Source organism: Hydra vulgaris, chromosome 07, assembly GCF_038396675.1.
Source record: "Hydra vulgaris chromosome 07, alternate assembly HydraT2T_AEP".
Taxonomy (NCBI): Eukaryota; Metazoa; Cnidaria; class Hydrozoa; order Anthoathecata; family Hydridae; genus Hydra; species Hydra vulgaris.
In genome coordinates, this window is record NC_088926.1 from 6,645,001 (window position 1) to 6,667,215 (window position 22,215).

Below are 22,215 nucleotides of genomic sequence, written 5' to 3' on the forward strand. Positions count from 1 at the left end.
AAATAAGTTGTTTGTTATTAAATTAAAACAAATTAAATTTAAAACATAGTTTTGATGTTAATTTAATATTTTTAACTTTCTGTATTTTAAATGTTTTTCTATTAACTATTATTATAGTTTGACAAGCAATAACTGCCGATCAAACTTGATCAGCCAGATTTAATTTTAGGAGATTAAAATATCAATTTTTCTAAAAGTAGCCGATCATTGATCATTGATTAGTAAACGACTGGGGTTGATAATCGTCTGGGGCCAGGTTTGTGACTGGGGCTGCATAAACAATTATATATCCTAAAGTATATTTTTTTATTCAAAATTCATGTTATATTTTGTATATATATGTATATATAAACATCATTATGATCAACATGATCATCATAATCATCATTACCATCATGATCATGATCATTATTATTATCATAATCATTATCATTGTCGTCATCATCAAGCTTAAGGTTTCCTATTTTATGCTTTTTATCTGATATAAACAATCTAGAGCATTTTCTTTCTTTAACTAAACCTCATTCATACAATATATAAGACACTTTCTTCAAGTTTTCTTACTTCTACCACTACTATTTTCTCCTGATGCTTGTACCTCTACATGCTGATACCTAAATCACTTTAATCTTCTCTAACAAACGTTGTCTGATAGGATGATTTTTTTAAACCTAAGACTATGCCTTCTTTTCTTGTCGTGTTAGAGTCACCACACATTCATCTGATCATCTTCTATTTTGGCAAATATTACACCATACAAATACTAAAGTTTATATAAATCTGAAAGGATATTGTTTGCCAGCATCTAAATAAATAGCAAAAGTATAAGTTTATGCCCATAATATGTATGCATAAAGCACATCTTGGAAGCTTTTATTCCTTTTGGTATAAATGCATATATTCAATGGTATAAATGTGTATAAAAGCATCTATTCCTTCTCTTTAATATTAAATCCAGCCTCATTCTACTCGTCATTTTTTATTGTCTTGAGCAGTTACTTTATTAAACAGTAATCATTTTTTTCATCTTTTTTACAAAAAAAATCTCTCTTATAAACAAACGTTCTTTTATTATTCCAAGAAGCCAATGTAAAAAGATCCTATCTGATGTTAAGCTCTGTTATTCTAAGTTTACTAAATCTTGTTTCTTATCTCAGATGTTAGAATCTAGAGGCTTTTGGTAAGTCTTCAACAGTGTCATTAACTAAAGTCTAACATTTAATCTCTAATTCATGGGTCTGACTTTTTACTTCTTCCCATTATAAGGCAGAGTTTTTTGAGAAAAAATCTTACTCTAATTCAACTCTTGAATCTAATGGCCACACTCTTCCTGCCAGTTAAACAGATTAACCCATTGTTAAACATTAAAATCACTATGGCTTCTAATGCTTAAGTTAATTCTCAATTGAACACTTCTACAGTTTGTGTTCCAGACAAAGTTTCCATCATAGTCTTAAAAAAGTGTTCTCCAGAATTCTCTTTAATTTTTGCTAAACTTTTAAAAAGTGCTAAATAAGTGGTTCCAATTTTTCAAAACTCTAGAAAACACTTTGACCTCTCCAACTATCCTACAATTAGTCTTCACTCTGTTATTAGTTTCTTTATATAAAGTTTTTGAGATTAATAAATTATTTCTTTCTAACTGCAGAATTAAAGTTATTCTTGAAGGCCTGCACTCTATTTTTTTTCAAGTAACTTTAAGGGTACCACAAAGTTCTGTCTTTGCTCCTGTAATTTTTCTTATCTACAATAACAATCTTCATGAAAATTTTTTTAAATTTTCTAAAGTAACTCTATTAGTTAAGGACTCAACTTTATACTCTTGTCTTGAAAAAAATCTTCGCTATTTGATTGCTTAGAACAAACGCTGGTTTTTATTCTGATCTCTCTTCTGTAACAGCCTAAGGCTTGCAGTGGCTTGTGGATTTAAATTTTTTAAGGCAACAAAACTTTTCTATTTACTGCAAAAAAATATTGCGATATTGTTGGCATTGCTATATTAACAATAACAACCTTCTTACTCTCAGACAAAGTCTAAAAGCTCATTGTAAATGTAGTTAGAGCTGGTTTATTTGCAAAGCTTGAACCACTCTCCTATTGTTGCAAGGTTGCATTTCTTTCCTTTTTCCTATCAAGACAAATGTTCAAACAAGCAATCATCACTATTTTGAAAAAACAAAACTCATTTTTACTTGGCTTCTTATTCAACAAGTTGCATCCTTTTACTATATTTGTCACTTTATACTATGAAAACTTTTATTAATTCAGTTTTTGTCCTTGCACATCAAAAAAGCCTTTTAACTCTTCCCCATGTTCATGTTTACATTTTTAATACATCCTGCAACTTTTCAAGTCTTCAGTTAACCATTTTTCTAGTATTTTAACCTGTCCTTTATTTTAAAGTAACTCATAACATAATAGTGGTTGCTTGCAATCTTGTTGAAAGTAAATTAGAGTTTAAAAATATAAAAATATATGTATGTAATAAATAGTAAATGTAAATATAAAATTATAATACAAAAAGTATAATAAATTTTTTTCTAGCCCCAGCTATTAACCCCTGCTAAATCTTATAATTTTGCCGGTAACGGGTTCGCAAAAAGTCTAATTTTTAGCAGGGGCTCTGGTCACTTACTATTATTGATTGGCCGCTATTTCGAGTGCTGGAAAACAAAAATGACCTGACAGAGACCTGTGAGAAAATTGCTATTAGTGTAACACCTGTGCAGCATATGTTGTCACCATATAATTGAAGAACATATTAAACATTTAATGACTGAACTAACTGGTGCCAAGACTAAGTATCCAAGAAGAGAAATTTATGTGTGCTCAAAGGTCTGGTTAAAAATTATTGATAAGATTGACACCTCGTCAGAAAATCTGATTAGGTTTAACTGGACTTCTTTAGAGGTTGGACCACCTATCTACAATATAGCCAAGGCAGCATTAAAGTTTGGAGAGACTGCACTAAATAAAAGCATTTTCAAGAGAGGAGACTACAAACATTTTTGTCAACTTTATTTTTATATATGATGGACATGTTCCTGCTATAAAATTTCATCAGCCAGGAGCTTGCCATGAAGCAAGGTTTATAGCAGATGCAACTTATTCGCTAATATTAGAAATAACAAAGAACATATCAAGATCATGAATGAAAGGGAGAAGAAGATAGTTCAGACAGTTCTTTCAAGAGAGTTACTGTTCTTGATTGTTCAAAAAGTCTTTAAGTATTAAATTAAATTAAAAAAAAGCATTAGTTAATGATATATCAGTTAATGATATATCAGCTTTCAAGGACGCATTTGATTCAAGTAAAGAATATCCTGAGCTTACCTAATCACTATTGAAAAGCATGCAAAATTATATCTGGTATTTAAGTCAACAGCTTGTTGCAATGTATTTAGCTGATGATGATGTTGAGAAAGAAGAGAAGATGAAAATACTGCAAAAACTAGCGTTTTCAAAAAAATTTTAGCGTTTCTAATTCTTAAGAAGTTCATGAAGGGCAAACCCAAAATGCCTATAATCATATCATCTACAATTCTCTTAGATTTATTAGGTAATCAGAGCTTACCCATGTCTAGGTTAGATTAGCTGCAAAAAGAGACTTTTCTCATTTTGACAACTTTAAATTGTTTTGCAAAAAATATGAAATTACAAATAATTGTGCAGAAAGGAATACAAAGTTGATCCAAGACTTTATTATATCATACCAAAATGAAGAAATGAAGCAGAAGGTGTTGTTGGTTCCATGAAAAACATGGAGAAAATTGAATAAAAATTTGACTAAAACCCAGGTTTAAAGAGCTTGCAATATTTTTCAATCTTTCAGTCCACAACTCTTCAACATATGTAACATATATTTTACAGCACATAATTTTTATTATAGGGTCATTCCATATCATCCAGATCATGACACCCTTCATGATCTGGATGATATGGAATGACCTTCAGTTTATGCAATAATCTCTTATTTTTCAAAAACTATGACCATATAAAGTTTTAACCCCTTCAATTTGAGGGGGCTGTAAACATTGCAGAGTCATATAAACTGAACACTAAGAGATTATTTCATGAAACTTGAAATTTGTTGATGAATATGAATTTTGATCAAAATAGTAAAGAAAATATTTTATAAACTCGTTGCTCTCACATTAAGGGCTGGGTGGGCCCAAAAATTAGAGTTTTTTTGTTCCCAAGCTTTAATCACTCCAATTCTTCGCAAAACATTATTTTTTGATATAAGCATAAACATACAAAAGTTTGGAGTTTGCACAATGCCTGCAAGTGTCAAAACTCAAACATCTAAAAATCCAGTGTACACCACTGCCCTTTACATCTCAGAATTTGTTCATTTTTACCTCACTTGCAGCCCATATTAAAAAAATATGGGTTCCAGAAATATTGTCAGTTGAAATAATGCTGACTTAGCATTTTAGTGATTATCTGAAGCGACTACAAAGCAACTTTGACATATAGCATCTTCATAATGGCTGGGGGAAATTTCTTAAAATCATCAATTATTGATGAATCTAATTTTTTCAGTAGACCTAATATAAAATATTGATAGACAATTAAACTTTTTACTCAAGATTTTGGGCCAGTCTTCATTTTACCTCCAAAATTCATAAATTTACAAGTCAATAATTTTGAACAAAATTGGATAAACGAGGCATTTCCTGAGACAATTGAGTCTTGAGGGTGCCATTTTTAGATTCCTTAAGTAAAAATCTAATGGGGTACCAAATTTAAGGAAATTTCCCCAAGCCATCATGAAGATACTATATGTCAAAGTTGCTTTGTAGTCGCTTCATCACTAAAATGCTGAGTCAGCATTATTTCTGACTATATCTCTAGAACCCAGAGATATAGTCAGAAATGGGAAGCGCTCGCTCTTGATTATTGACCACGGAAATGATATTTAGTTGCGAAAAACTGGCCAGGATTTGTAGTTGTTTTGAGAACATTTAAGTTTACGTATGTCCGAAAAAAAAATTTTGTTTTACGGACATACATGGAAACATATATAAACTTGAATGTTCTCAAAATTCTTGGTGCGGAAGAATAAAAAGAATATTCGTGAACACTAAAAACCTGCCAAATCTACGAAAAAACGAATTCTATTGGTTCAAAAAATACGCTGACTAAGCGAAATAAAGTTCTTGAGTTTTCTGTTGAATTGTTTTAAAAATTGTATTATTCGAAATTTGTTGTGTATATATTTCTAGCAATAATTGTTATAAGGATATCAAACGAACTATTACTTTAATACTATGGCTCATTCTCGGAGCCACATCTGCAAAGCCCTAAATCTTTAAAACTTATATATTTGTTTACAAAAATAAATGTTTGAAATATATTTTTTTTAAATTGTCAAAATTTTTGAATGTTTTTTATGTATTATTAATTTTTATTTTTTTTAAAAAAGTATGTATTTTCGAAGTAAATGTAAATTTGTGTATCTGTTTTTTATTCTAATGTAATTTTTTAAAGCAATTTTTACGATTTATTTTGTAAACAAAAAGACTTTCATCAATAATTGCGTTCAATGAAATTGTTAATAATCAACAAAGTTATTAAAACTAATTATAAAATAAACATAAAAGAGGTTTCTGGTTACTAAACATAAACATCTATACAAAGTAACTTGTCATATATATATATATATATATATATATATATATATATATATATATATATATATATATATATATATATATATATATATATATATATATATATATATACATATATATACATACATATGATATGAAAAGATAAAAATAAAAATATTTTATTAAAAAAAATAAAAACTGTTTATATTCTGAATGTTTTTAACAATATAAACATTCAGAATGTTTTTAAAAACATTCTGGTCAATTAATTTTGCACTTTTGTGGTTTTTTAAAAAACGATTAATTTGTAATTAAATTAATGGTTTTAAATTTCTGACAACACGCAAATGTTGGACGAAAGTCAAAAGTAATTATAAAACATAAAAATGATTCTTACGCCAACACATACGTCATAAAAGTGACGTATGTGTTGGCGTAAGAATCATTTATATATATATACATATATATATATACATATATATATATATATATATATATATATATATATATATATATATATATATATATATATATATATATATATATATATATATATATATATATATATATATATATATTAGTAGAAAATCACTTAACAAAGTTTTTTTTTTTTTTTTTGTTAAGTAATTTTCTACTAATATATAATTGCTCTGTTCTTTTAAGAACATTGAGCACTCTATTTTGTAGAATACATTTCAAAGTTGTTTAAATATATATATATATATATATATATATATATATATATATATATATATATATATATATATATATATATATATATATATATATATATATATATATAGAGAGAGAGAGAGAGAGAGAGAGAGAGAGAGAGAGAGAGAGAGAAAGTTATTAAATATAAAGGAAAGTTTTGAAGTTCTTAGATATTGGTTTACTAGCTCTAAATATTTTCGCTTCAGTTGTCATTCTTACATACTCATTATAATTAAGGTTACTTGTTTCTGTTTTAAATACTAATTAAAATTAAAAAACCCACTCACTAAACATTATCAGCAATATTGTGAATCACTTCTGCTTCCTACTTAAAAGTATTTTTAACCTTTTTAGTTGATTTCTATCTAATTAATTTAATTTCTCCAGTAACTCAATGATTTAATTATTTGATTTGTTCATCTAAGAAGAATTGCTTCAAATGTGTTAAAATTTTCACGCGGAACATAAAATTGTTATTAAAAAGTTAACTTTTTTATTTATAAAATAATTTAGCTTAAATAAAACTTAAGCTAGCGTTAGTTTTATTAGAATCTTGTTAGATTTTTTGGGGCTGGGGGTTATTTTTATATTGGAGGCCTTTTTATGTGCCAGAGCGTAAAAATGATTAAAAAAAAAAGTCTTTTGACTATTTCGGGACCCGTAACATTTTGGGGCCCGAGGCTATAGCCCCTTTTAATCCCAACCATCCTTAATCCAGCACTGGAAATAAGACACTAGTATATAAACAAAAAATTATATTAAACTCTTTAATAAATAAAAGAACATTTGTTTCCTTATTAAGCAATGGTAAGATGTTACTTTATATAAAAAATGTCGCTTAATTTTATAAAAAAATTTATAAAAGAGCGATGTTTCGAAATTATTTGTTCTAAACGTAATTTATTTTGCTTTAATTTTTTTCATGTTAGAAGTTATTTACTTTTTCTAGTTTATTTTTTTACATAATTTTCTCTCATCGGTCCAATTAATCTTTTTTGCGCTTTTTTTTTGTTTTTTGAAATGTTTTCAAAACGACTAAAAAATCTGGCCATCTGTTCGCAACTAAATATTATTCCCGTATTCAGTTATCTAGAGTTACCCTGTATAAAGAATAAGTATAGAAATAGTCAATGTGGAATAGACTTGATACATATTTTACGGGTCATGATTACACATATCCATTATTAGAAATATTTTTAGGTATTTCCACAAGTTTTTCAAACTTTTTAAACCAAATATAATTAGTGGAAATTTTAAATATTATTTAGACCAGTATTAATATTCAAACCGCTGATAAATATTATATATATATATATATTATTTTTCTACCGCTTATTAAAAAATACTGAAGGTATACATGTAAAAATGGTTGGTGTGGAATAGTCCTACCAAGATCTCTATTTTATGGGTTTGGCCAGCTAGTACTCATCAATAATCAAATAATGAAATGAACTAATATAGTGTAGATGCTTTTTTTTTTTGTTAAGTAAACTGTTATCATCCAATCATTACTTCAAATATATTAACATGCTAATATGTTAAAATAGAAAAAAAAAAATAACAAAAAAAAATTAAATTTAAAACAAAAAAAGTTAACCGACTCACTATAACGGGCAGAGAAAGCATTCCTGTCGCAGTGCTTGATTGAGCATTTTCCTCTTCAAACATAACATAGTAAACCAAAATAATCAAGCAATACAAAAAGCAGAATACACCAATGACAACAAAGAATTCTGATGAAGATCGTTGGTTAAAAATAAGTTCTAAATTTGTAATCTATAATAAAAAGAACTTGTCTATAACACTACATAAAAACACTATGCCTGAAACTATGACCTACTTAAATTACACAGCCTGATTTGTTTCATTTTTTGCTAAAAAATAAAAGGTCAGTTTTTTTAGTTGTGTTTGCACTACAAATGTTTTATTCTTATTTTATCAAAATGGTTTTATAATAGTTATTCTATTATTTTGCTCTTATAATATGTTATTCTATTATTTTGATTATATTTTATTTATATAATTTTAGATTTTATTTATAAAATATGTTATTTTATTATTTTGCTCTTATAAGATGTTATTTTATTATTTTGCTCTTATTTTATTAAAATGATTTTATAATAGTTGCTGATTCCATCAACAGCTGAAAAATATCAAAGTATTAACAGTGCCATGTTGCGCATGGATGGTGTTCCTGTTTGTACTTTTGGTGTGCATTGCGGAGGCCACATTTGGAGCCCTTTGTTATGGCTTAAGGTTTATTAGTAGTAGTAAGGCAATTGCTTGGGCTATTAAACAGTGTTCTGAGTACTATCTATGCTTTGAGTCAAGTTCTTCAATCTAATTTTAAAATGAATAAAGTACCAAAAACTATAAAACACAAAAAACCATCGTCATCACCAAGTTCTCTAAACCTATCATTCACTAATATTCGTGGTTTTCGAAGTAACTTTTCTTCTGTTGAGACTTATCTCTTGCAAAGTTCACCGGACCTACTTGCTCTTTGTGAGACTAATTTTAGTTCAGCTGTCTCATCTTGTGATCTTAGTGTTGATGGTTATCTTCCTTTAATTCGTAAAGACTCCAATAGTCACATGCTTGGTATGGCCATTTACATTAGAATTTATAGCATTACGTAAGAATTCACCCATTTGTCGTGAAACTAGGTTTGAATCCACAAACTATTCTTTCATGTGCTTTCGTTTAGCACCACTTCAATCTATCTTCTTTCTCTTTGTTTTATATTGCTCTCCTTCATCTCAAGACTGCACTCTTTTTGATGTTATTTCTGATCATATTGACCAAGCACTCTCTCTTTATCCATCAGCTAATATACTTGTTGTCGGTGACTTTAATGCTCACCACTCTGAATGGCTTGGCTCTAGTGTCACTGATTCTCCAGGCATTAAAGCCCACAACTTTTGCCGTTCTCAATCCCTAACTCAAACAGTCAACTTTCCAACTCACTTTCCAGACAATCCGAATCATTTACCTTCTCTACTCAACTTATGTCTTGTTTCTGATCCTAGTCAGTGCTCAGTTTCTCCACATTCACCCTTAGGTGCTTCTGATCACAGTTTGATCTCTCTAAAACTAATATCTCATTCTTATTCATCACCTGAATCCCCCTATTATCGAACCTCTTACAACTACAGTAAAGCTGACTGGGATTCTTTTCCATGATTTTCTTCATGATGGCCCTTGGGTAGAAATCCTTTGTCTTCCTGTCGACAAATGTGCTTCTTAAATAACTTCAAGGATTCAGGCTGGTATGGAATCTTTTGATTCCTCTCGACGATTCCAGATCAAGCCTCACTCTCCTCCAGGGTTTTCCTCACACTGTGCTGCTGCGATTGCCAATCGAAACCGTTACTTCCATATTTATCAGCAAAACAATTCTCCAGAAAACAGACGTCTGTTTATTACTGCTAGAAACCATTGTAAAAAGGTTTTGTCTAACGCCAAAACCCGCTATTCTCAGGTTATGAAATCTTGTATTTCATCACAAAAATTAGGCTCTCGTAACTTCTGGAGAATCTTTAATAATATCAATAAATAAACAAATCTTTAATTCCACCTCTCTTGTATTGTTCAGACTTTGTCACCTCACCTAAAGACAAAGCGGAATTGCTTGCTAAAAATTTTTCATCAATATCATCTCTTGATTCCACTAGTTGCGTTCTACCTGATATTGCCAACAAACAGGTTGATCCATTGCTTGACATTCGTATCACTCCAGCTTCTGTATCTAAAGTGATTTCCTGTCTAGATACTTCTACAGCTTGTCGCCCGGACAACATACCTGTTATTGTCTTGCAGAAGTGTTCTACAGAGTTATCGTCTATACTCTCAAAGCTATTCAACAAGTGCTTATCAGAGTCTTGTTTTCCAGCCTGCAGGAAAGCGGCATCTGTTATACCTATTTTCAAAAATTCTGGAGAGTGATATGATTTTTTAAACTACTGTCCCATTAGTCTTCTTCCTATCATAAGCAAGGTTTTTGAATCTTTAATCAACAAACACTTAATTTCTCATCTTGAATCTAATAACTTATTTTCTGATCATCAATATGGATTTCGATCTTCTCTTTCTACAGCTGATTTGCTAACAGTAATAACCGATAGGTTTTATTGTGTATTAGATAAAGGTGGAGAGGTTATGGTCATCGCTCTTGACATTTGAAATGCTTTTGATAAAGTTTAGCATGCTGGTCTTCTCCATAAGGTTTCTTCTCATGGTGTATCTGGCAACATCTTTAAGATTATTGAATCCTTCCTTTCCAATCGTAGCATAAAAGTTATCCTCGATGGACAGCACTCTTCTTCTTATTCTGTAACTTCAGGGGTTCCTCAAGGTTCTATCCTTGGCCCTATACTCTTTTTAATTTACATCAATGATCTTCCAGATATTCTCACATCTAAGGTGGCATTGTTTGCTGATGATACTACCATTTATTCTTGTCATGATAAGAAACTAACACCCTCTGATTGCTTTGAGGGGGCATTTGAGCTTGAAAAGGATCTCACTTCTGCTACAGCATGGGGTTCGTAGTGGCTGGTGAACTTTAATACAGATAAAACTCAATTTTTTTCAGCCAATCGTTATCGCAATAATTTAAACTTCCTATATTTATGAACAGTGATGTACTCGATGAGTCATCTACTCTTCATCATATAGGATTAACTCTTACTTCCAATCTTTCTTGGAAACCATATATCAAATCAGTTGCAAAATTAGCATCTGCTAAGGTTGCATCTCTTTATCGAGCTCGTCACTTTCTTACTTTGGATTCTTTTCTCTATCTCTATAAATCTCAAATCCGGCCTTGTATGGAATACTGTTGCAATATCTGGGGCGGTTCTTCTAATGATGCCCTTTCTCTTTTAGACAAGGTGCAAAAACGCATTGTAAACATAGTTGGACCTGCTCTTGCAGCCAACCTCCAACCATTATCACATTGTCGTAATGTTGCTTCTCTTTCTCTTTTCTACAAATACTATAATAGGCACTGCTCTAAAGAGCTAGCGTTTCTTGTGCCATATACTAAAATTCATTCTTGTGTTACTTGTCATTCAATTAAGTGTCATCCTTTTTCTGTAACTGTTCCTAAGTGCTCCAAAAGCCCTTATTCGTCTAGTTTTTTTCCTCGAACATCAGTTCTTTGGAATTCGCTTTCTTCATCTTGCTTTCCTAATTCATATAATTTGCAATCCTTTAAGCCGTCTGTCAATTGTTATCTTGCTCTACAATCTTTATCTTTTTCCTTTCAGTAACTTCCAACTTTAATTAGTGGCTGCTTGCAGCCTTGTTGGAAGCGAATAGATAGGAAAAAAATATATTTTTTTTGAGTACTTACATTTTTTTGTGCTGGATTTTTCACTAACTGATTGTCTGCTTTAGTTTATTCCAATAACATAGAATACTGTAACAGGTTTAAAGATAGCTATATATCAACATTGTACTAAAAATAAACTTATGTTGCTAAGATTGCCTAAAACTCTCCATTGAAAATAAAATCAAAGATTTGTAATTTTTTATTTATTATAATTGAAGTTAAAAAAAGAAATACATTTTTACTAGGAATATTTATTCGGTCTTTGACTTTTTTTAAATTCTTTCACTTGCTGAATATGTCATTTCTTTTTGATAATTATTATAAAAAATATTATTAACAATACAAAATCTATATTTGATACCCCCCTTTTTAGTGATTTTCACTAGTACACTGCTATGCAAATCTTTTTTACAACATTGCTATAACAAATCTTTAAAATTTGTTCTTTAAATTTTTAATTGAAAAAGAATGACTGCAAGGTTTGATTAGAATAGGAGAAATAATATATAGAATACTAAAAAAATGACAAATAAAATCAGACAGAGGTTGAATTGAATATATAGGTTTTCCTCTGCATAAAATAACATTTATCATAAGTTCAACATCCAAATTTTTTTTTTAATTTTTTACAAATGTAAATTGCTATAGTATATATATCTATGCTATCTTCAGAAAGTTAAAACTAGCATTTATGCAGACAACTGAGCAGTATCTTGCATAATATGTTTTAAGGATTATCAAATGTCTGATAAATAATTTCTCAGAAAATATTATAGTGCAGACTTCTGCCAAAATCTTTTCATTATTGTATATTTCTAAGACTCACAAAAAATCTACCACTGGTCATTTAACTATACTTACCTAGCTCCAAAGAATCAACAAGTAAGAACAAATGTATAGACATTTTCAAGCAAATCATTCATAACAGATACAGTAGCTCTTAGTGTTGTAATTAGAGCATGAGAAGTTTGTTTGGTTAATGCAAAATATTTACATTTAGATCAAATTTCAATACAGTTAGCTGTTTCTCTATAAAGTATGGGTTTGTTATTTCACCTTTCACAAGTTTCACAGTTGATTGGGTGAATTGAGTTTCTGCTTTAAATTAAGTGTGATAAATAACTTATATGACAATGATAAGCATTATTTATTTCAGGAAAATAAATCAATATTTCATTAAACATTGTTAATGTAAGGTTGACAACTTGTTCATTGTTTCCAAGATAAGTGACTTGATAATTAATTTTTCTTGCCTGTTTAGTAACTGATCTTTTAATAAACTATATGAAATATATTCTCTGCAATCTAACCAGCAGTAACACTCAACAAGTTGTTTCTTACATTTTTTATAAAACGAAGTATTTCAAATAATAATTATGTTTTAAATGCTCCTTTTCTAAACTGAATGATTAATAAATAATTTTCCATCTCTAGTATATGCTTTATGAAACTATGAAAATGCATTAACATTGATAGAATGGTTATCGGTAACTTATTTTAAGTTCAGATTGGTGCATTGAGGTAATATTCTCATCAATTTATTCTTTCAAACATAAACCTGTTGTGCAAAGTTTAGGTGGGGAATTCACAACATAAGAATAAAATTTTGAAACCCTACAATCATAAAAACAAAAACAACTTCTTTATAAATACTATTTTCTCAATCTTCACCAAATTATTTACAACTTTGATACTGGGCTGCTTTTTGCAAATACATTTTAACCACAAGAAGCAGGCAATTACTTATTACACAACTTTCGTCAATGATTTTTCAAACATACTACAAGTTTTTAATTTGTAATTTTCATCACTGTGAAGCTATTTAGGTAAAGAAATATGATTGCGTTTATTAGACAATGAAAAATTAAGAATTTTATTAACAGCTATTGACTCAAAAAACAGTTGGTATGTCTGATGTTGCTTCCAAAACAATTGGTATGTCTGGTGTTGCTTCCAAAACAGTTGGTATGCCTGATGTTGCTTCCAAAACAGTTGGTATGTCTGGTGTTGCTTCCAAAACAGTTAGTATGTCTGATATTTCTTCCAAAACAGTTGGTATGTTTGATGTTTCTTCCAAAACAGTTGGTATGCCTGATATTTCTTTTAAAACAGTTGGTATGTCTGATATTTCTTCCAAAACAGTTGGTATGTCTGATACTTCTTCCAAAACAGTTGGTATACCTGATACTTCTTCCAAAACAGTTGGTATGTCTGATATTTCTAAGTCTACTGTAAATAAATGGCCTAATTTGTTGAACTTTAATTGATGCATGTTTGAAACATAAAGCATAATACTATTATTTAATATTCAAAAAAAAATCCATGTTTTATTTCTAATAACTGCAATTATAATAAATAAAAAATTACAAACCTTTAAAATTATTTTCAATGGAGAGTTGTGGATAGTTTTAGCAACATCTAAGGTTATTTTTAGTAGCATGTTGATATATGTTGATATAGCTATCTAAAAGCCTATATAAGTATTCTGTCTTATTGGAATGAACTGAAGCAGGCAATCAGCAAAAAATCCAGCAAAACATAGAGTAACTACTCATAAAAATATTTAACTATTATTTAATCATTTTAATAAAATAAGAATAAAACAATTATGGTTAACACAACTCTTAACCATAACAAGAAATCAAGCTTTTATGCATTAAAAAAACTGGCCTCTTAATTTTTTATAGAAAATGCAACAAATCAGGCTGTTTAATTTAAATAGGCCATGCTGAAACAAATAGAAAATAGTTGCTTTTCCACAATAACTCCCTTGCAGCTTCATTTCTTTTCATTTTATAAAAGATAATATATATAAATATATTTTATAGGAGTATTTTTTGCAGAATTATGTAGAAGTCTCAAGAAACTTTTATAAGGTATAGAAACTTCTATAAAATTCTTGGCCAAATGTACAGAAATTTTTATAAGGTTCTTGGCCTGTCAAATAATAGTCACAAAAATATAAAAGCTAAACTTTTTTATTGAACACTGGTTGTGAGGAAGTCAAGCAAATGTGTAGTCTTGAAGTACTTGGATTGTCAGACACAAACAATGAATCATTGTTTCACCAAGACTTCAGCCAAAAGCTACACCAAACAAACGAAGGTTGTTATGAAACTAGAATGCATTGGAAAAAAGATGTTGTTAAACTGCCAAACAACAGGAATCTGGCTATTAAAAGATTGAAAAGAACAACAATTTGATTGGAAAAACTTAACAAACTAGAGCAGTATAATGATATTATGATGGAACAGATCAGTGAGGGAATTGCTCACTACATTCCTCATGAAAGGAAATAAAATAAAATAAACAAGTTCTAATGTTCTAAAATTAACCTTCTCAATTTACCTAAATAATCCTTTCGGCTATGGGAAGGTTAATAATAGAAAAAAAACGTGCATAGACAATTTATAAAGACCAAATCAATTTCCATTATGCAGTCTTCTCCATTTAGCCAGCGCTTTCGCGCTTAAGTATTTTTGCGCTCACCCACACATCCGCAAAAACTTTAGCGAGCGCATAAAAAGCGCTTGCCAAAAAAAATAAAAAAAACTTTTATTTTAATTTGCAACAAAACTATTTTGTTTATTTATTCAACTTTTATGAAATAAGGTTGTTTTTTTTACCAGTTCTTTTTAATTATTTCATCTAGCATTTATTCAAAGCAATATTTTCGTTATTTTTATTTTAATTTAAATAGCAGGAAAAAAAAGAATTTTTTAAATCACGCAGGCTAACTTAAAAATGACCATTCTGCCAGCACTTTTTTGTGCGCTGGCATTAAATTTCAAACGGAGAAGACTGATTATGTATCTATGAAATTGTTACATGGATAAGAGGTCATTAGAGATTTTTAAATAGTGTCATTTCTGATAAACATTCAGGGTGGTTTCACAAAATTGTCTTGTGTATGTACGTGTAGAGTGTATATAAAAGATTAAGAAAGAAATGTATATGAAATATTAAGAGAGTAGTGTAGAAAAAATCTAAAAAATACAAATTCCAAAAAAGTATAAAAAATCAACTAAACCTACATATGCAATATAAACAAAAAGTATACCGTATCATTATATTTCAGTGGTAGATCTACTTTGGTATCAAACGGATAACTAAACGTTGTTTTTGCACTGTATGGTGAACCTGCCCCAAATTCTTGAATAACTTCAATATGGCCTCGGTAGCCTGTAGCGCAAGAAAATGCAAAAATGGCTAACAACTAGAAAAAATTATTAAACATTTTTTAAGTAGAATACTTGTTCTAAAAGATGCATAGGCCATTTCAAAGAACACAATTTTTTTTTAACAATCTTTGATACTTTATCTTAATAAATAGAATTTAATATAAATAAAAATGAATTTAAGCTATCTGTAAAAAAATAAATAATATTTCAACATTTGAAGTTTTTTGAATTGTTTAAATTTTTTATGTTGCATAATATGCCATTATATACACTTAAGTGTAATTATATACACTTAAGTGTAATTATATACACTTAAGTGTAATTATATACACTTAAGTGTAATTATATACACTTAAGTGTAATTATATACACTTAAGTGTAATTATATACACTTAAGTGTAATTATATACACTTAAGTGTAATTATATACACTTAAGTGTAATTATATACACTTAAGTGTAATTATATACACTTAAGTGTAATTATATACACTTAAGTGTAATTATATACACTTAAGTGTAATTATATACACTTAAGTGTAATTTAAAATAAAAGCCCCAGTATCCATACTCACTAAAAAAAAATTCCAAGACTGTTATCAATTTTTTTTTTCTTTCTAGGACAGAAGGATAATTAACTCCGGGACATTTTCAGGATTAAAAAAAAAAATTAAATTTCACAACAACTTAAGACTTATCACATTATCAAATGTTAGTAGTGTATATAAATGAAGATCAGTTTTAAGGTGTCCTAACATGTACAGCTTCAATCAATTTTTTGCATAGATACTTCCTGTTAAATGTTCTTTACTACAATAAACGCAATATTGAAATACAAAAATTTTAATTATGCATGCGAAGTTATCATCACACAACTAAATATTATTTTTGTGAATTGTTGTTCAGTGTTTTTAAAAGGAAGATGCAGCAAATAATCCAAAATACCCATTACCATAAAACTGAGCCATTATGGTGCAGATAAAACTATTCTTAAAACATGGCTTAAAAAAATAAGACTGATTACCTAGACTGATTAGGTAATTCTAGAATGGCAGGAAATTTAAATGGTTCATTTAAGGAAGGTTAATAAATCATGACACAATTAAATCTTGCTAGATTTCTTGCCTACAGACAGAAAAAAGAAAAAGTATGAACCCACAAATGACATCACCAAGTAATAGAGAGTTTTAAAACAAGACATCAAAGCAAGTTGATATGTATATGATGGATTCATTTCTTCTAGCTTTTTAGTAAAAACATAGATTTTTGAAGCAATGGAGCAAAATTCACTTCAGATGCAGTAGTGGTGTCATGGTAGAGCGCTCGCTTTATAAGCAAAAGGTTCAAAGTTCGATCCCCACCACGTCCCTGGTAGTACTGCGCTCAACTTGTTTCTCCACGCAGCGGCCTTGTTCGTCGAGGTTCGTGTTTCAGAGTTATAGAGTTGAGAGAGGGTTATAACCACAATTAAGTAGTCTCCTCGTCTGTAGTGGCTTTCTCGGCCTTGGGAAGGTGAATTAACAAAAAACAAAAAAAAAGATCAGCACTCTAAAATTAACTAAAACCATTTAAAACAATTCATGTTAAATGTGTCAAGCAGTGTGACCATGGTCAAGGCTGCTAGAACATTGATAAATAATATTTCTTTAAAAAAAAATATTAAAAAGACGTAGTTACGCGTGGCTTAAAAATACGATTGGGAAACAATTATGCGATTGAATGACCAATGCAATTTGTGTGTGACCTGGAAATCGATTATAAGGCAGAGAGAATAATTGAATCTAAAAAGAATGCGGAAATTGGAGAAAAAATGGAAACCCTAAAAAGAGTACAGAAACGGGCAAAATTAGATGCAAGACAAAAAATCAGTTGCATCATAGAAGACAAGATGCCTGATTAAAGATGAAGTCTCAGCTTTAATTGGGGGAGTGTGTTGTAAATTACGCCTTACAAGAAACTAGCAAACAATTAGCAGTTGTATCTTAATATTAACATTAATGTGTTTGTAATGATGCGGTCTTTGTTAAGGTATTGGGAAATTATTATAACGTTATTACATGTATTTAAAGTTATTAATATAATATTTTGTGGTTCTGAATTTAATATAAAAAGGATGATATTTGTAAATAATATATTTGCAGTCATATGATAATAAAACAATTATAAACAAACGAGTGAATTCATTAGTGTCACTGGGAAATGTTTAATAATTCCCCACAAACCAAAGCTTTTTTGCTTTTAATATTTTAAATAAATATGAGTAGGGGAAGAAAAGAGGGTTGATTTTGTAAAAAAGAAGTGGGGGAAGAATGTTCTGAATCAGTGGTTTTATTGTGTATGTACTTTATAGATGCCCCCCCCCCCACACACACACACACAAACACACATACACACAAACACACGATGTATAACAACACCTTAATAAAAACCTTAAAGTTGAGTTTAATATCAGCTATTATTTTAACTAGATTATGAATATTTAAAATATTCTAAATTGTATCTAAAATAAAATTAAAATGGATGAGATATTAAAATGCCTAATTTTTTAGAACTATCTGCGTGTTTCCTCAAAATGAAAGGTTTTAGTTCAGCAAGAGCACACTTGGCCAACTGTTAGGCAAAAATTATTTTGCCACAATTATAGTTATTTCAGGTCAGAATTAGACTTAACAATGGATATGCTTTGCAAAGATTTGTTCATTTAATGGTATGGAATAACCTGACTTTTAAATGGATAACTTTCTTTTTGAAGCGACTAAAATTCATGGAATGAAGCTGTTCTCTTATTTAGCAAGGAATTTCAATTGAAAGACTAAAATCAAAAATCCTTTTAAAACCTATATCCTACCAGCAAGCTTCATCTATAGCCTAGCACATATGAAGCTTATTACATTGTCTTTTGTATAGGATTTTGAAAACTGGATTTTATTGACTCGACTTATGGGTTTTGAGTTGCATTGCCTTTTCGGTATTGGCAAGGCAACTCCTTCTGTTAACACTTAGTGAGGAGATTGCTTTAAAACTCAGTTTAATTGTTCTGAGGCTGGATGGTAGTCAGGTTTTCCAAACTCTGTGATAGCTCTAAGAGAGGCTGATTCCATAAAGTACTGTAAAATATCATTGCATTAAAGTGGCATGTTGCACATAAAAGTTGTCATTGTTTGTGAAAGCAATATAAGGAGACAAGTTTGGGTCACAAATATAAGGTCATAGTTTTGAATTGATTAGTGAGAAAAAGGCAACAGCATAGGGGGTACAATAGGACATGGGACCATCTCATACTTTTTGTCAAAGGATTTTATAAAATCGATGTCAGATTCACCATACAATCACACTTCTTACAACAACCTTAAGTCTAACCAAGATTCTTTTCATGATTTTCTTCATAATGGTCCTTGTGTTAACTGTTTTGTCTTTCTGCAGGAAACTGTGCATTCTTTATAATATTATGGATTCAGGCAGGTATAAATGTTTTTATTTTAAGTTCTCAGGTTCCAAGTTAAGCCATAGTTTTCTCCTTCTCAGGGATAGTAAGTAACCAAGGTTGAAATTTGACTGGAGCTGGGTTTGATAAAAAATAGCAAGGACTGGATGACACATGCACATGCCATCTGCTCCTCTAAACAGCATTTAATGAGAGCTTTCAATTTTTGGGCAAACTTTCTGTTTATTTATTAAATAAATTGCTTATAAATACAAAATTTTACTCTTGTTACAACCATTTGCTTGTTTAATGTTACAAGCATTTGCTTGTAACATTAAAAAAATCTTTAGTCAAGCATTTTCTTTAGGTTTTCACACTAGCTACTCATTGATTCAATTGATTCCTTTACTTCCTTTACTAAAAATAAGCAATCACATTTTGTAATCAAAAAAAATCAATCTGGAACTTTTTTTTTGTTTATTTGATGTAGCTTGCACAAGAATTTTTAACTTCTCTAATCAATATCTAAAAATAGAGAAGAAAAGGAAGCAGTTTATATTTATGAAAAAAATTATACTTTTGCAAGAGCCGTAAATTGCTCTCGTAAACTGCTTTAGAAGAGTGTGCACAAGTGTTCCTCAGTGGGAAGCAAAAAGGCAAGGTCTATATATAAAAATATATATATATATATTTATATTTATATATATATATATATATATATTTCAGTATTTAGTAAATAGTAAATGTATGCATAAACTCATAATATTGAAGATATAATAAATATTTTTCTAGCCCCAGCTATCAACCCCTGCTGAACCTTATAATTCTACTGGGCCTGGCTGTTAAAAGTTTTATTTTCAGCCAGGGCCAAGACCCCGGTCACTTACTACTTACTGTCACAGCTTTACAAAAGTATTCTCCAGATTTTTCCTTATTACTACACACCTTATTTAAATGCTTATCAAGTGCATAAAGGAATCTTATTTTCTTGAATTATAAAACTCTAGAAATCACTCTGAACTTTATAGCTATAAACTTTTCAGTCTTCTTACTTTTATTAGCTGTCTAACATTTTATTTAAAGTCTTTGATTAACAAACTTCTAATACATCATCTTAAGTCTAACAACTTACAATTGATTTTAATTCTCTTGCTCTACTGCTGACTTTTATAAAAAAAAATGTTTATTGAACATTAGATGAAAGCGGTGAGGCAAGGACAATTACTCTTGACATATCAAAGGCTTTTGTCAAAGTCTGACATGTTAAACTTATATCCATGAGCTCATTTTATATGCATGTGGAAAACTTTATATAACTTTTTGAATCAATTTTTCGTAACTGCAGTATTTAAGTTATCTTTGATGGATAACACTTGTGTTGTTCTTCATCTATATAGTGCTGATAATCATACATTCAAAGTGATTCTATTTGCTGATGATGTAACTATATACAACTTTTTAATTGCTTAGCACAGGCAGCATTATTAAACTCTCACCTAACATATCGCTATTTATCTTAGGGGAAAAACCCATCTAATTTAATACAAATTCATTCAATGATCTTCTAATCTTAAACTTTTACAACCACATTAAAATTGAAAACTGTTTCTTTATATAACTGGCCTAAAGCAAAAGCTTCCATTTTTTTTAATGGATGGTTTTCCTTAATAAGTTGCATGCAAAATTAACAAGGTATTCACATAGAGGTAGATTAATAGTTCCATCAATTAATACTAAGTTTTATAGCTAACCTTCAGTTGTGATTGGTTAAAATTAGCTAAAGTTATCTAAAACCAAGTTAAACGCATGTTTTTTTTTTACAATTCAAAAAAAACAAGACTTAAAAAACGCACTTAAATACTCTTTTATAAATCGAAAATTTATTTGGCTTTTATGGTGGAATGTATCTTTTTTATGTTTTATTTTTGTTTTTGTTATATCAGATGTATCATTAATTTTGTTTTTGTTATTCAGATATATCATTCTTTATAATATAAAATTTTTGTTTTTTTTCTTTTAACCCATTTTTTTCAAGTTCGAAATTGTTCTCCTTGTTTTACCCATGCTACATGAAAGTGAACCATAGATATTGATATTGCTTTCTTGTATGTAGACCAATGTAATAATTTCGCTGGTGATTATATTGTTGTTTTTGTATTGTATGTTGATGTATTTCGTGTGTGTTTGTTTCGTGATTGTGTGTGTGTGTGTATGTGTGCGTGTTTAGGTGTTTTTGTGTGCGTGTACATGTGCATGTTTAGGTGGGGTTTTTTTTGTGTGTGTGGTGTGTATATGTGTGTGTGTGTGTGTGTGTGTGTGTGTGTGTGTGTGTGTGTGTGTGTGTGTGTGTGTGTGCGCATTATATTGTAAGGTAAAAATTGTATCTAAGAAACCTTTTGATCAGGATAAAAAACATACCACTTCCAAAATTTTAATAAAACCTCTAGGTTCATTTAATACTCCAAAGTTGGGACTGTTTCTCATTTTTAGTCACAGGTCGTAGTATGCTCGCTGCGGTTACTACAGAGAGGATTAGCCGACAAATCTTCATCAGTTCATGGTAACAACAATTCGGCAATTTATAAAAATGGTTAATAATTGAAAAGCAGTAATTATAACTGTACCGTAAAACCGACTACAGCGTGCAAAACAGCTTCTTGTTTGTTAATGGCTTCTTGTTTTGTTTTTTGTTGTTGTTTTTTTGTTGCTGTTTTTTTGTTTTTTGTTTTGTTTAGGTATTGGCAAACGGGACTTTTTTAGGTGTTAAATATTTAAATAAGGAATAATCGCTGTTATTGCAGCGATTATTCGTTTCAACAATTTCAGTATTGTTAAGTACTTGCTGTTTTCGGGAAGTAGTCATTTTTCCTTTTATTAACGACCCAATATCATTTAAAACTCTTACATTAAAAAGTGCTATTATTGCCACATTACGGTTATTTAATGC

At 29.6% G+C, this 22,215-nt stretch overlaps 1 protein-coding gene across 1 annotated transcript in view; it reads right to left on the reverse strand.

Annotated features, from left to right (window-relative positions):
- LOC105849944 (synaptophysin-like protein 1) overlaps positions 1-21,885 on the reverse strand; it is a 44,155-nt gene extending 22,270 nt beyond the window's left edge. Inside the window, exons 1-3 of the mRNA XM_065800895.1 lie at positions 21,687-21,885; positions 15,725-15,880; positions 7,935-8,105 (exon numbers count right to left, since the gene is read on the reverse strand). Of these exons, the coding sequence (XP_065656967.1) occupies positions 7,935-8,105; positions 15,725-15,880; positions 21,687-21,752 (393 nt within the window). The 5' untranslated portion in view covers positions 21,753-21,885. The remainder of the gene's footprint in view (positions 1-7,934; positions 8,106-15,724; positions 15,881-21,686) is intronic.
- Positions 21,886-22,215: the final 330 nt, after the last annotated feature.